Genomic DNA, 11,590 nt, shown 5'->3' on the forward strand with positions numbered 1-11,590 from the left:
TCCTATTCAGAGTTAAGAGTAAAGTGAAAATAGAACGTTAAAAATCAATAAAACAAAAACACATTTGACTAAATATAAGCAGCAGTACTTACTATAAGTGATTGACATTCAACCAAGAAAAGAGACATGGTAGACGCAAGCCAAAAAGTCGTCATCATTAGCGGCATAAAAATATATTTTAGTGAACCGTTTCTATCTAAATTGAGATTACTATTTGTATTATTCCTACTATAAGTCACCACTGAGTATAAGTCACACCAGGCAAAGAAGAGGGAAAAAATACAAATACATAAGCCCGTCACAATATTCAAAAAATCCATTTATCGCACAGTAAACAAAAACGCGGCCGGTAATTTTGATGGAGGCAATTTACCATCGTGTGCGTGCTCTCGGCACACATGGGTGTTTAAACTTCGCTCATTAATTGCATATGAGACTATAGTTTATGTGGTGAGTAAAGCTTACAGTTAGCGACGAGAATGCACTTCTGTGTAACATTTCAAAATATGAGCCTGTCACGTTCAACAGAATTGCAGATATTTGCAGTTACTCTCGCATATTTTAGATTTCTACACTAAAATAGCCTTCAAGTGACTGTGATTATGAGAAATCAGATTGGCAAAACAATCAAAAATTAGGCTTTGAACTTCATAACATGCACACTAAGAGGGACAAAATTAAATAGGACTAATTAACTTCAAAAAGCAGAAGGGTGCTTAGGGTCTGATCCAAGCACCATAAGAAAACGAAATAAAGCAAAATGTTAGGACGGCCCATCTGAAGAGAAAAATAATAAGTTGCAATGTGTTTGAAATCGTTCAGAGTTGTAAAAGGTTTTCCTCGGTGTCCACTTTAAGTTGACCCGAAAACATTTTTCCACTTTTTCATGTTTAAGACAGCTCAAAATGAGTGTGATTGTCATTTTTCCAGTATGCCTGTTAAAAATGGTTTTAATTCAAACGTCTGAAATGTTCCTGCAACAAAAAATGTCTACAAATCCAAATTACTTTGTAATTTATCGTTCCTTTGAGCAATATATACCTGATCGTGTTAAAAGTGCAAATGTCCTTAATTAGACCAGGGGTGATCACCCTTAGATACTGCCAGAGCCATTTTGACAGTCTACCACATCTCAAATGTTATGAACTGCAACAGAAAATGCAAAATTGTATACATTTTATCTAATAAATCGATAGTTTGCCTAATGTACACCAAATAGTTTAGGTTTTGTGATTTTTTTCCTTTTTTTAATGCTAGAACAGCACTATCACCTAGAAAATTTGAATTATGTTTGAAAATTTCAAACCAATACTAAAGTTGGTGGGCTAAAAGGAAATGGTAATTCACTGCCACACGCAGGATAATTGAATGCCACATGATTTAACTTCTAACATAATCAACGAGAATGAAAGAGTTAACTTCCAAAGTCACAATGCTACAGCATATGGATTAAAAAAGCCACAGGAGCCACATGTTGCAGATCCTTGATTTATACCATATTTTATTAGCTCTGCATTCAATGTCGTCCATACCGCCCATTCTCGAAAGAGTTGTGGGGGTTGCTGGAGCCTCACCCAACTGTCTTCGGGCGAAAGGCAGACTACATCCTAGACTGGTCGCCAATCAGTCGTAAGGCACACAGAGACAAACGATCAGCCACACTCCCAATCATACCACCACCAGCGGGAATCGAGCCCACGCCTGCCCGCACCGAAGTCAGGCAAGTGAACCTCTACACTACGAGGCGGCTTTCCATTTACTGTGCTGTACATTTATAGCAGGTATGAATAGCAGAAGGCGGCCGGGCGGATGAGTGGTTAGGGCGTAGGCCTCACAGTGGGGGATCTGGGTTCAAATCCAGGTCGGTCCACCTGAGTGGAGTTTGCATGTTCTCCCCGTGCGGGTTTTCCCCCACATTTCAAAAGACATGCATGGTAGGCTAATTGGACGCTATAAATTGCCCCGAGGTATGAGTGTGAGTGTGAGCGTGAATGCCAGCACTGTTCGAGCTTTCGCCGAAGGTGAAATCTAGTTCCCGGAATACACAACTCTAACCCTGAGCCTAGCATCTTAAACGCCAAATTCTTGATATCAGAGTGTACCTTTGACTTATATAAAGCATTATAAAACTTAGTTTTGCTTGTGCTGTCTTTAAAAAACATGCTAGTGTCAAGCCTGACATACGCTAGTAGCTATCATAACATACGCTAGCGGATAGCGTAACATACACTAGCAGCTAGCATAACATAGGTACGCTAGCGGCTAGCATAACCTGCGCTAGCCTAGTGTCATGCTAGCGCCTTATCGGATGAGGCATCCAATGTATTGACAAAAAACAGAAAATATACCCGCAAATGAGACTGCGGCCTATCACACGGTGCATTTTATAGGTGTGAAAATACGGTTTATTTGATCTATTCTTTTCAATTGCTCTGGTACATGTGTCCACAACATGTTTTTAACCACATTTGGGAGAGCTAAATCCGTTCTCATCCAAATGTGGATATGAGTTTGCAAACATTTTTCCTCTCTAAGATTCCATGAAGCATTTCTTTGTTGTGTTTAGAGAAAATCATTTTTCAAATGTGCTAAATTGGAAAAACAATCAAGTTTGCAGCCTCAATGTCCCAGTTTACCTTGAAGTTGCTGGAGTTGACCCAGGAACAGGCAATGCCATCAACCATCTTGTCAAGAGCAGTCTGATCCTGTTCAAGGTCTTGTGACCTTTCTTTATCTAAGACGTAGTCGATGATCTCTTGCCCCACCTGAAGACGGCGGCCCACATCTTTCTGCAGGACCTGGGCTAAGCAGCTCTCCATGTTGGGCTCCATCAACCTGGCCTTTTGAGAATTCCCCTTTGACAGTCTTCCTAGATAGAAGATGGATGATTGCAGGGTAGAGCACTACAAAGACCAGTACCCTCGACTACCTGGGTGTAATTTGAGTGGTGAACTCTAAATAATTGTCTTTGATTTTGTGGCAACTGTAAGCACACTAGCAAGCTAGTGGCTGTGCCTTTGGGACTGATTGGGATGGACTTTGGGAATGGCAGCAATGCACCATGTGTGTCTGGGCAGCAGCTGGAGAAAGTCTAGTAGTGCCTCTTACTTGGGTTTTTACTTTTTGCAAACCACACCAATGTTTGAAATGTTGGTTTGAAGGAGCAGATATCAAAGCAGCTACTGGATAAGGATAGATCAGGGTAGATCACATCTTCATGTCATTCTCCATGATAAGCCATGGAAAACCTTGGAAGAGCAGAAAACAGTTGAGTGATAACAGTAACAGCTGCAAAGAAAAACTCAGAATGATATATGTCCTGTCCAAACATGTTTTTGTTAGTTTTTTTGACAACTTTACGTGGATGACTTGCTACTGCCTTGGAAACACTGGGAAAATTAAATTCACTCTGCTGTCACACTGCTCTGTAATACACGCCGTCCATTTCTTCAAAACTTTTTGTAACAACAAACTCAAACTTTTTAATCTTACGCTGACAAATCTTCCTGAAAATGACTATATCTTTAAAATATTGGGTCCCTTCCAGACGTAATTATTGTAACTGTGTATTACACAAGCTTTCCAGTGGTAGCAAAGTGGTATTAGTATAAGTGTCATCTTATTTACATACGCAACACTTGCTGCGTTTTTGGAATTGTTAACTGGTCAAAAACACGCCTTAGGCACATTTTAGAGTATTTCCGAGTTTTGAACATTTAAGCGTGGTCTCAGGCATATAAACAAGTGTTAATCTATCACAATTCCCATTATTACAGAGGGACGCGTTGTTTTACACCACGTCATGCATTGCATAAATATCAAAATAACGTCATAGGCTTATCTTGTCAGAATCACACTTTAATTGCTCTTGTCAATGAAAATCTGACTAACATATTTTGTGTGACTAGCCATTTTTAATGTGGTTTTATGCAGTGTTAGCTGAGCTCTTGCTAACTCGGAGATAGAACATCACTGTTAGCAAATAAAGCAAAAGCACCTTGCCAGCCTATTTCAATTTAAACGCAAAAAAACCTGTCAGCATCAAAATCTTGAAAAAAAATATTATTCGTTACAACTACCACTTCAGGAAGAAAACCACGGGCTAGTTTATCTTCACTAGTCAGAGATCTAGGAATAAAAAATAAGCTTGTCTCCTGCGAAGCGCTCCCTTTCAATGAAATGGCAGTGTAGAAGCAAAGCACAAAGAAACAATTAGGACAATAAAGAACTAACGACGTGAATTAACTGTTTGAATACGTACCATATTTTGTTCTGAGGCATTAAGTAGTTTCGATGAATACTATCCTAATGTTTTTTTTCGGTATAAGGCCTAAATATATCGTCTTTTTCTCACTCCCACCCGGAATGCTGCCTGCAGCACAAGAATGGGATCGTCAAACGCATGCGCAGTTGGTCGTGGAATGATGCTGGAACTTGAACTGTCGCATGGCCAAGCGGAACCGCTAAAGAACCGATGAGGACATCTGGTGGATGACGGTGGTATACGCCGTACATCACCTTAATTTGAGACAACTATGCCAAAAACAGTGAAATTTGACTGAACACGACCACCGTTTCAAACTTAGACATCTATTACAGAGGCTCATCTTCACGGAAGCGTACTGCATTCAACTTAAAAGTTTAAAAAAATAACCCAGAGTTTTTTAAATTAATTGATTTTTTAAATTATTTTTGAAAACTCCGTTTTTCAAAATAATTTATTTTCTGGGGTTGTTTTGAATTGTGTACGATTTAGTGAGATGCATTCTTTTGTTGGCAGTCATGAAATAAAACATGTTTGTATCTAAACTATCTGCTTCAAATGTCTTCGATACTGCCACACCACTTCATTCAAAGAGCAGGGGTCTCCAAACCTGTTCTAAAGGGCCACTGTGGGCAATGTTCACTCTATTTTTTTGTTTGTCTGGGCAGAAAGACAACCTCCCTGAGCACACTGAGTACCGGTGTGAGCAACATCATCATTGCTCGCTATGGGCACACACCAGTATCACACCTGCCATAAGCAGGTGTATGTCTACTACACATAAATGATTTAGTAATAATAAAATGTAATGATTAATATCTATGAATGGACGGCCTGGCGGATGAGTGGTTCGCGCGTCAGCCTCACAGCTAAAAAAATTAATTAGATAAAAATTTTAAAAAATGGGATTTTATTTTGTGCGCTCCACATGATTTGTTGTGTGCAGAGAATACGAGAGTAGTGCACAATTGCGCACGGGCGCATCTTAGAGGGAACATTGACTGTGGGTACTGTTTATTGTTCCAACCAATCCCGCGCAGACAATGTCTACAATGAAATGATTAGACTTGCAAGACAACAGATAGGTGAAAAGGTGTTGCTTTGTTTGGGTGGAATTAAATCCTGTACCCACTCTTTGCGGAATAGCTTGGAGACCCCTAGTTTACACAAAAAGCAAGCCACAAAACGTTATAATTAGCAAACTTTCAGCCTTTTTATACACTCAAAAGAAACAATCAAGGGAACTATTGTTGCAGTCAGTCATATTTACTTTTTCTGAAAAAGGAATATTCTTTTTAAACAAACACTTAAAAACTCACCAGACATCACTTTCGCGGTAAGATCGGGCCCCCCAAAAAAATCAGCCCGACCTGACCTGGTCCGCGGGTTTTAAAGCCCGGCCTGGCCCGAGCCCAATGCAAACCCGAAATTTCATATTTCATTTTTGAGGACTCGGGATTCCCGAGTCGGGAGGTGATTTATGATAACAAATTAAAGCGTCTTTTGTAACGAAATCTAAGTTAAACAAGACAGTATAAACATTTACCGTATTTACTCGCATAAAACGTGAACATGCCCAAAACTGCAGGTTGACAACGCCATAACACGAGATTATGATGCCGTGACGCAAGACAATGCGGCAATACGGTCATTCATTTCAAAATAGAGAAAAGATAAATAGATAAAACACTGAACAAAATTTATTTTGACGTCTATGAATGAAATTCAAGAAAAAAACTTACTTGTGCTCGTCACAGCTCGCTCGGGGCGTGGCCATCTTACCTAGGGCGGGGCGCCCCCATCTTACCTAGTTAAATGTGCTCTGACTGACCAGAAGTGAGTAGCCTTGATTTTGAAATAAAACAAAATTCAACATTGATTTTTTTCATTTTATTTGTTGTTCAAAAGTGACAACTATTGGAGTAAAATGAACCATCAAAAGAATTGAGATATTTTGACATTAGAAGCAATATGGCTGCCACATCTTAAACTTCTGGTAAGAACATTGTAATTTCAGTCATTAGAAAGCATCAGGTTCTCATCAAGATACTTATTTCTTTTTTCAAATTGAATAATTTGATGTTTTGCATTTAAACAGGCAGGCGTATTAACTTCCTTATGATATTAACCCTAATATTTGCTTTTGATTCATACAGTATCTCAGGAATAACACGATCATTTTTCTTAAGATTTTCCCTTCAAAGTAACACATTTGTACTCCCTATTAAAACCATGAATATCCAGGTGAAAATTGTGACTCGATGGGCAGCTTATACGCGAGAAATTGTAAAATTCAACACTTTTAAGGCAATATTAAGGGTGCGGCTTACATGCGCGGCGGGCAGCTTATTTGTGAGTAAATACGGTACATCTTTTATATGATAATATAGATCAGGGGTCGGGAACCTTTTGGACGAAGAGAGCCACAAACAATTCATATTTTCCAATGTTATTCCTTGTGAGCCATACTACGAATTTAAAAGTCAAAATACATACATGTAAACGAGTTCCTTTTCAATTTTTTTTGTAATTTCACCACTTTTAAAGTGGAAAAAACTGAATATTTTTTTAAAGATTCTTATGCTTTTGCTAATCAATGAGAGCATGCATTCCAGAAGAGTCTACTGCAAAAAAAAGAAGATTAAAGCAGTTCTAGATGTAATATCTCAGTTCGGTCACCAGCGATTTCCATATTTTAGCTCACAGGTTAGCAAAGAGCCAGATGCACCCATCAAAAGAGCCACATGTGGCTCCCGAGCCATAGGTTCCCTACCCCTGATATAGTTGTTTGACGATCACTTTTGCCAGTACAGCTGTTTAAATGCCTGCTCAGTGTCGAGGTGCCAGTCTTTTGGCTCTGGCATGAAAGCAAAACGTCACATTGACTACATTCAGCGAAGCCAACACAAGTTTATGTAGAATCTTCAACAATCAATTTGAAGCTTTTCCACCACATCACTCTTACCGGTGCATGTTTGTCTTTTCATTTCTCCTGTCTTTTGTTTATCCTAAACTTCTTGCTCCTCCATATTGGGGATAGCAGGTCAAAATAGATGTGGACTTGCAGAGGGGAAGATTATTAAGAGGGGCGGCGTTCACTTGATGTGTGCAGACACGCTCTGCGGCTCCAAATTATTTATTATATAACAAGTTTTCCTTAATTTAGTGTCCACACATTGTTTAAGCATATGCATTGTTTTATTTACATACCTGTCAACCTAGGACTACATAAATCTGTAAGACTGGCTACAAAAATTCTTATATGGTATTCAGTATCCTTATGTGAATCAGCACCAACAAGAAAGAACATTTAAATACACTATTAATGTGTGACACATCAATAATGTAATCACAAAATAATAGAATCTTCCTGTTTGAAAAGAACTATTATACATGATTAGCATTGTACTCTGAAACTGCCTTCCTTGCCAAGTTCAAATGTTCTTCATCTGGCTTAAAAAAGCAACATCCCTCCTGGTCTACCAACACCACGGCAGTGGTGAAGAAGGCCCAGAAACGACTCCATTTTCTGAGGATACTCAGGAGGAACAACTTGGACACTAAGCTTCTGGTAACCTTCTATAGAGCCACTGTGGAGAGCATCCTGGCATATTGCATTACAGTGTGGTACACCGGAAGCACGGCAGCAGACAGAAAGGCCATGCAGAGAGTGATTAACACCGCCCAGAAGATCATCGGCTGCTCTCTGCCCTCACTGGATGACATTGCCAGCCCTCTCTACCTCAGCAGAACATTGAACATTGTCAGGGACCCATACCACCCTGGTCACAACCTATTCCAGCTGCTGCCCTCTGACAGACGCTACAGGTCTCACAAAGCACGGACAAATAGACTTAAGGACAGTTTTTCCCACAGCCATCAGGACTCTGAACTTGCGTTAGCATGACACACAATCCCTTCTGTGCAATAACTTCGGGGTGTGCAATAACAATGTGCAATATCTTAGATTGTGCAATATTTTAGAATTTACCTTGCCAGGATGTGACTTTTTATATTTTTATAGTACTTGTTTTTTTTACTGGGAAAACGCACTTTGTGGAGTAGCACCACCAATTTTGTTATACGCAGCTGTGTATGATGACAATAAAGGCTTTTGATTTGATTGATTTGATTTGATGTACCTTTTGCATTTCGGCAAGGCAGTAAGTCCCTGGAGCTAATGATTTCCTAAACCCAGTTTGAACTTTCTGAACTTGCCCGAGTTTAGCACATTTGAGGGTGAAGGTGTGGACTTTCTGGAAACGGTCATTTTTGGTTGTGTTGCATTTTCTTTCAATTTTTTCTCATGTAATTTTGATTTGCGGTTTTCTCTCACATCATAAACACCTGATGCTGCAACTTTTATATCCCGATCACAAACCTTACAATGAGCATACTGACTATCCTTTGCTGGTTGGTTGTATCACATCATTGAATTGGGTAACCCACTCTTGTATATATTTTCCATAGCATTTAGACGGGTTTGCTCTCTTTTTGGAAGGCTCCATACTTCTATATCACCACCTGTTCGCTAGAATGTTGCGATATATTTGGACAGTACAAGTATATCGCAACATCCAGTCCAGGACTGGAAGTGGGGGATTTACCAAACTATAGGAAGCTCTTATAGAGTCGCCGGTCCCCCCTGCTTGTTTAGAACCAAAAGACAATTGTTGCGCTATTAAATTTTTTTTTTCGAAAAATGGTTGTTTAACAAATAAAAGATTAAGTTCGCACACTTAGAGAAGGTGAAGAAATTCAATCTGGCCACCATAAAAAAGTTAAGCTCTCTACGTTGCATGGCTAGGAAAAACATAGCAAAAGAATCTCAACATATACACCCAAAAAACACATTTTATATGGATTATAGATTCATTTTTTTATTATTACCTATTTTGTTCAATAGCTCCCAAGCCATTTGATGTATCAGCACCAAATTTACAGAAGATAGGTAATTACCTTCTGTTTAATGAACACCTTTAAGTTTTTCAACAACCCAATCCACTTATTAATTAATTATTGTTATTCGCACCTATTATCTTCAATAGCTCCCAAGCAATTTGATGTATTGGCACCAAATTTACAGAAAAGATAGGTAATTACCTTCTGTTTAACGAACACTTTTTAGTTTTTCAATAACACACCACTTATTAATGATTAATTTATTATTCTTATTAGAACCTAATATCTTCAATAGCTCCCAAGCAATTTGTTGTATAGGTACCAAACTTATAGAAAATATAGGTAATTACCTTTTGTTTAACGAACACCTTTTAGTTTTTCAACAACCCACTCCATTTATTAATTATTAATTTATTACTATTATTAGCACCTAATATATTCAATAGCTCAAGAGAGCAGCAAGCTTACATATTTCAGGTCAGGCATACTCATCGATAATACTTGCAAGTGCTCAAAGCTTGAGTTTACACTTACAGAAGGTAAAGAAATTTAATCACTTGTCTATTAGAATTCAACAGCCGTTTCTGGCCATCTTAAAAAAAATTCAACTCTACGATGCACGGTTTGGATCCGACAACCGTTTATGGCCACCATAATGTCAACTCTCTACGGTGCAGGGTTTGGACAAAAGTAGCGTGAGAATGTTAACATAAAACATGCACCCATCCATAAATCACGCTTTATCTATTCCTGCTCCCCGAAACTTTTTTTTCCTGTCGTGACGGAAAGACTCGGCGAGAACCTTCAGTCTGTAGCAGGGGTAGGGAACCTATGGCTCGGGAGCCATATGTGGCTCTTTTGATGGGTGTATATGGCTCGCCGCTAACCTGTGTGATAAAATATGGGAACCGCTGGTGAGAGACCACCTAAGTCCCGAACACAGCGGCTTTTGAATCATAATTTTTCTTCATTATACTCTTCTGCATGCATACTCTCATTGATACTCATTGATTAGCAACAGTGAAAACATGTTCTTAAAAGAATTCAGGGACTTTTTTTTACTTTCAAAGTGGTGAAATGATTAATAAATGCACACATTTTCATGTATTTTTACTTTTAAATTCTGAGTATGGCTCTCAAGGAATAATGTTTGAAAATATGAATTGTTTACGGCTCTCTTCGTCAAAAAGGTTCCCGACCCCTGGTCTGTAGTATGCTTTGACACACTTAACTGCAAATTGTTGAGTGAAGGTTCTGATTCTTAGTTAGTGCTTAACATTGTTTAATCTTTGGCCATATCAGTAGTTAATGTGAAATGTTGAATGGAAAACAAACTCTCAGAAAGTCATGACTTATTCTGTTCTCTAAATGTTAAGAGGTTGACTGCAGAGCTTACCTTGTCAGATATCATTTGTCAGTATGTCACCAAATTTCATTGGCATAAATTAACCCAGATATCAGATAATAATTTAACTGGAAATAGTAACCATGCTGCATGCATATTTCCCATTATTGTGCAATTCAAACAGGCAGAGATAAAATTACAGGGGCTCACATCAACAAATACTGTTATAATAAAATTGAGGGTTATCACTTCCCTCACTTGAAGACATTGCCAGCCCGCGTTACCTCAGCAGAGCCAAGCACATCATAGGGGACCCTTACCACCCTGGTCGCAATCTGTTCCAGCTGCTGCCCTCTGGCAGACGCTATAGGTCCCACAAAGCTCGGACAAATAGGCTTAAGGACAGTTTTTTCCCCACATCCATCAGACATCTAAACTCGCGCTAACATACACACATTCCCTTCTGCGGCATATGAATAGATGTTTGGTTGGTGATCTGCCTCCTACTAGCTGACTTGAAGGAAGGTAAGTGGCAGACAGTGTGCGGTAATCGAGAGGTAAGCGACCTGTATGTAATCGAGAGGTAAGCGACCACAACAGCGGAATGACAAGTCCGTAACTTACACTTATTTAGGTCTTTTGCCGATGAAACGTAGCTTATGGAGAAGCACCATCAATTTCGTCACACGCAGTTCTGCGTGTGATGACAAGTAGGCTTTTTTGTGTTGTGGTAATGACGACATGGCCTATGTCCGATTATTATTATTATCACATAAAAAAAAATGAAAGGAATCAAATTCATCATTTTAAAAAGAATTTGCATTAAAGCGTTTAAGTCCAATTAGGTGACATTTTAAAACTGAAGACAATTACAATTTCATGCCAGTGTGATATAAAAAATATTTAGTTCAGTAAGATGTATCCATGTTTCAAAAATAATCTACTATTGGGATAGCGATATCAGGATAGTGAGCCTAACAAAACCAAGTTTTCTCAGTCACCAGCATAAATCTACTAGGGCTGTTGATTTCTCCTTTATGGCTATCCACTTGTCGAATAATTGAGAAATATCAGTAACA

General features: G+C 38.9%; 1 protein-coding gene across 26 annotated transcripts in view; it reads right to left on the bottom strand.

Annotated features, from left to right (window-relative positions):
• Positions 1–4,410, bottom strand: part of clasp1a (cytoplasmic linker associated protein 1a) — an 88,838-nt gene extending 84,428 nt beyond the window's left edge. For 24 of the 26 annotated variants that reach the window (XR_013304677.1, XM_077617659.1, XM_077617653.1 and 21 more), the window contains exons 1-2: positions 4,262–4,410; positions 2,637–3,248 (exon numbers count right to left, since the gene is read on the bottom strand). Coding sequence is in view for 24 of the 26 variants with exons in the window: in XM_077617659.1 (XP_077473785.1) it covers positions 2,637–2,831 (195 nt within the window). In the remaining 2 variants the exon portion in view is untranslated. Of the gene's footprint in view, positions 1–2,636; positions 3,249–4,261 lie in introns of those variants that run through there. The other 2 variants (XM_077617641.1, XM_077617662.1) reach the window with 2 other exon arrangements.
• Positions 4,411–11,590: the final 7,180 nt, after the last annotated feature.

The sequence above is a fragment of the Stigmatopora argus genome, chromosome 13, assembly GCF_051989625.1.
Source record: "Stigmatopora argus isolate UIUO_Sarg chromosome 13, RoL_Sarg_1.0, whole genome shotgun sequence".
NCBI classification, from domain to species: domain Eukaryota; kingdom Metazoa; phylum Chordata; class Actinopteri; order Syngnathiformes; family Syngnathidae; genus Stigmatopora; species Stigmatopora argus.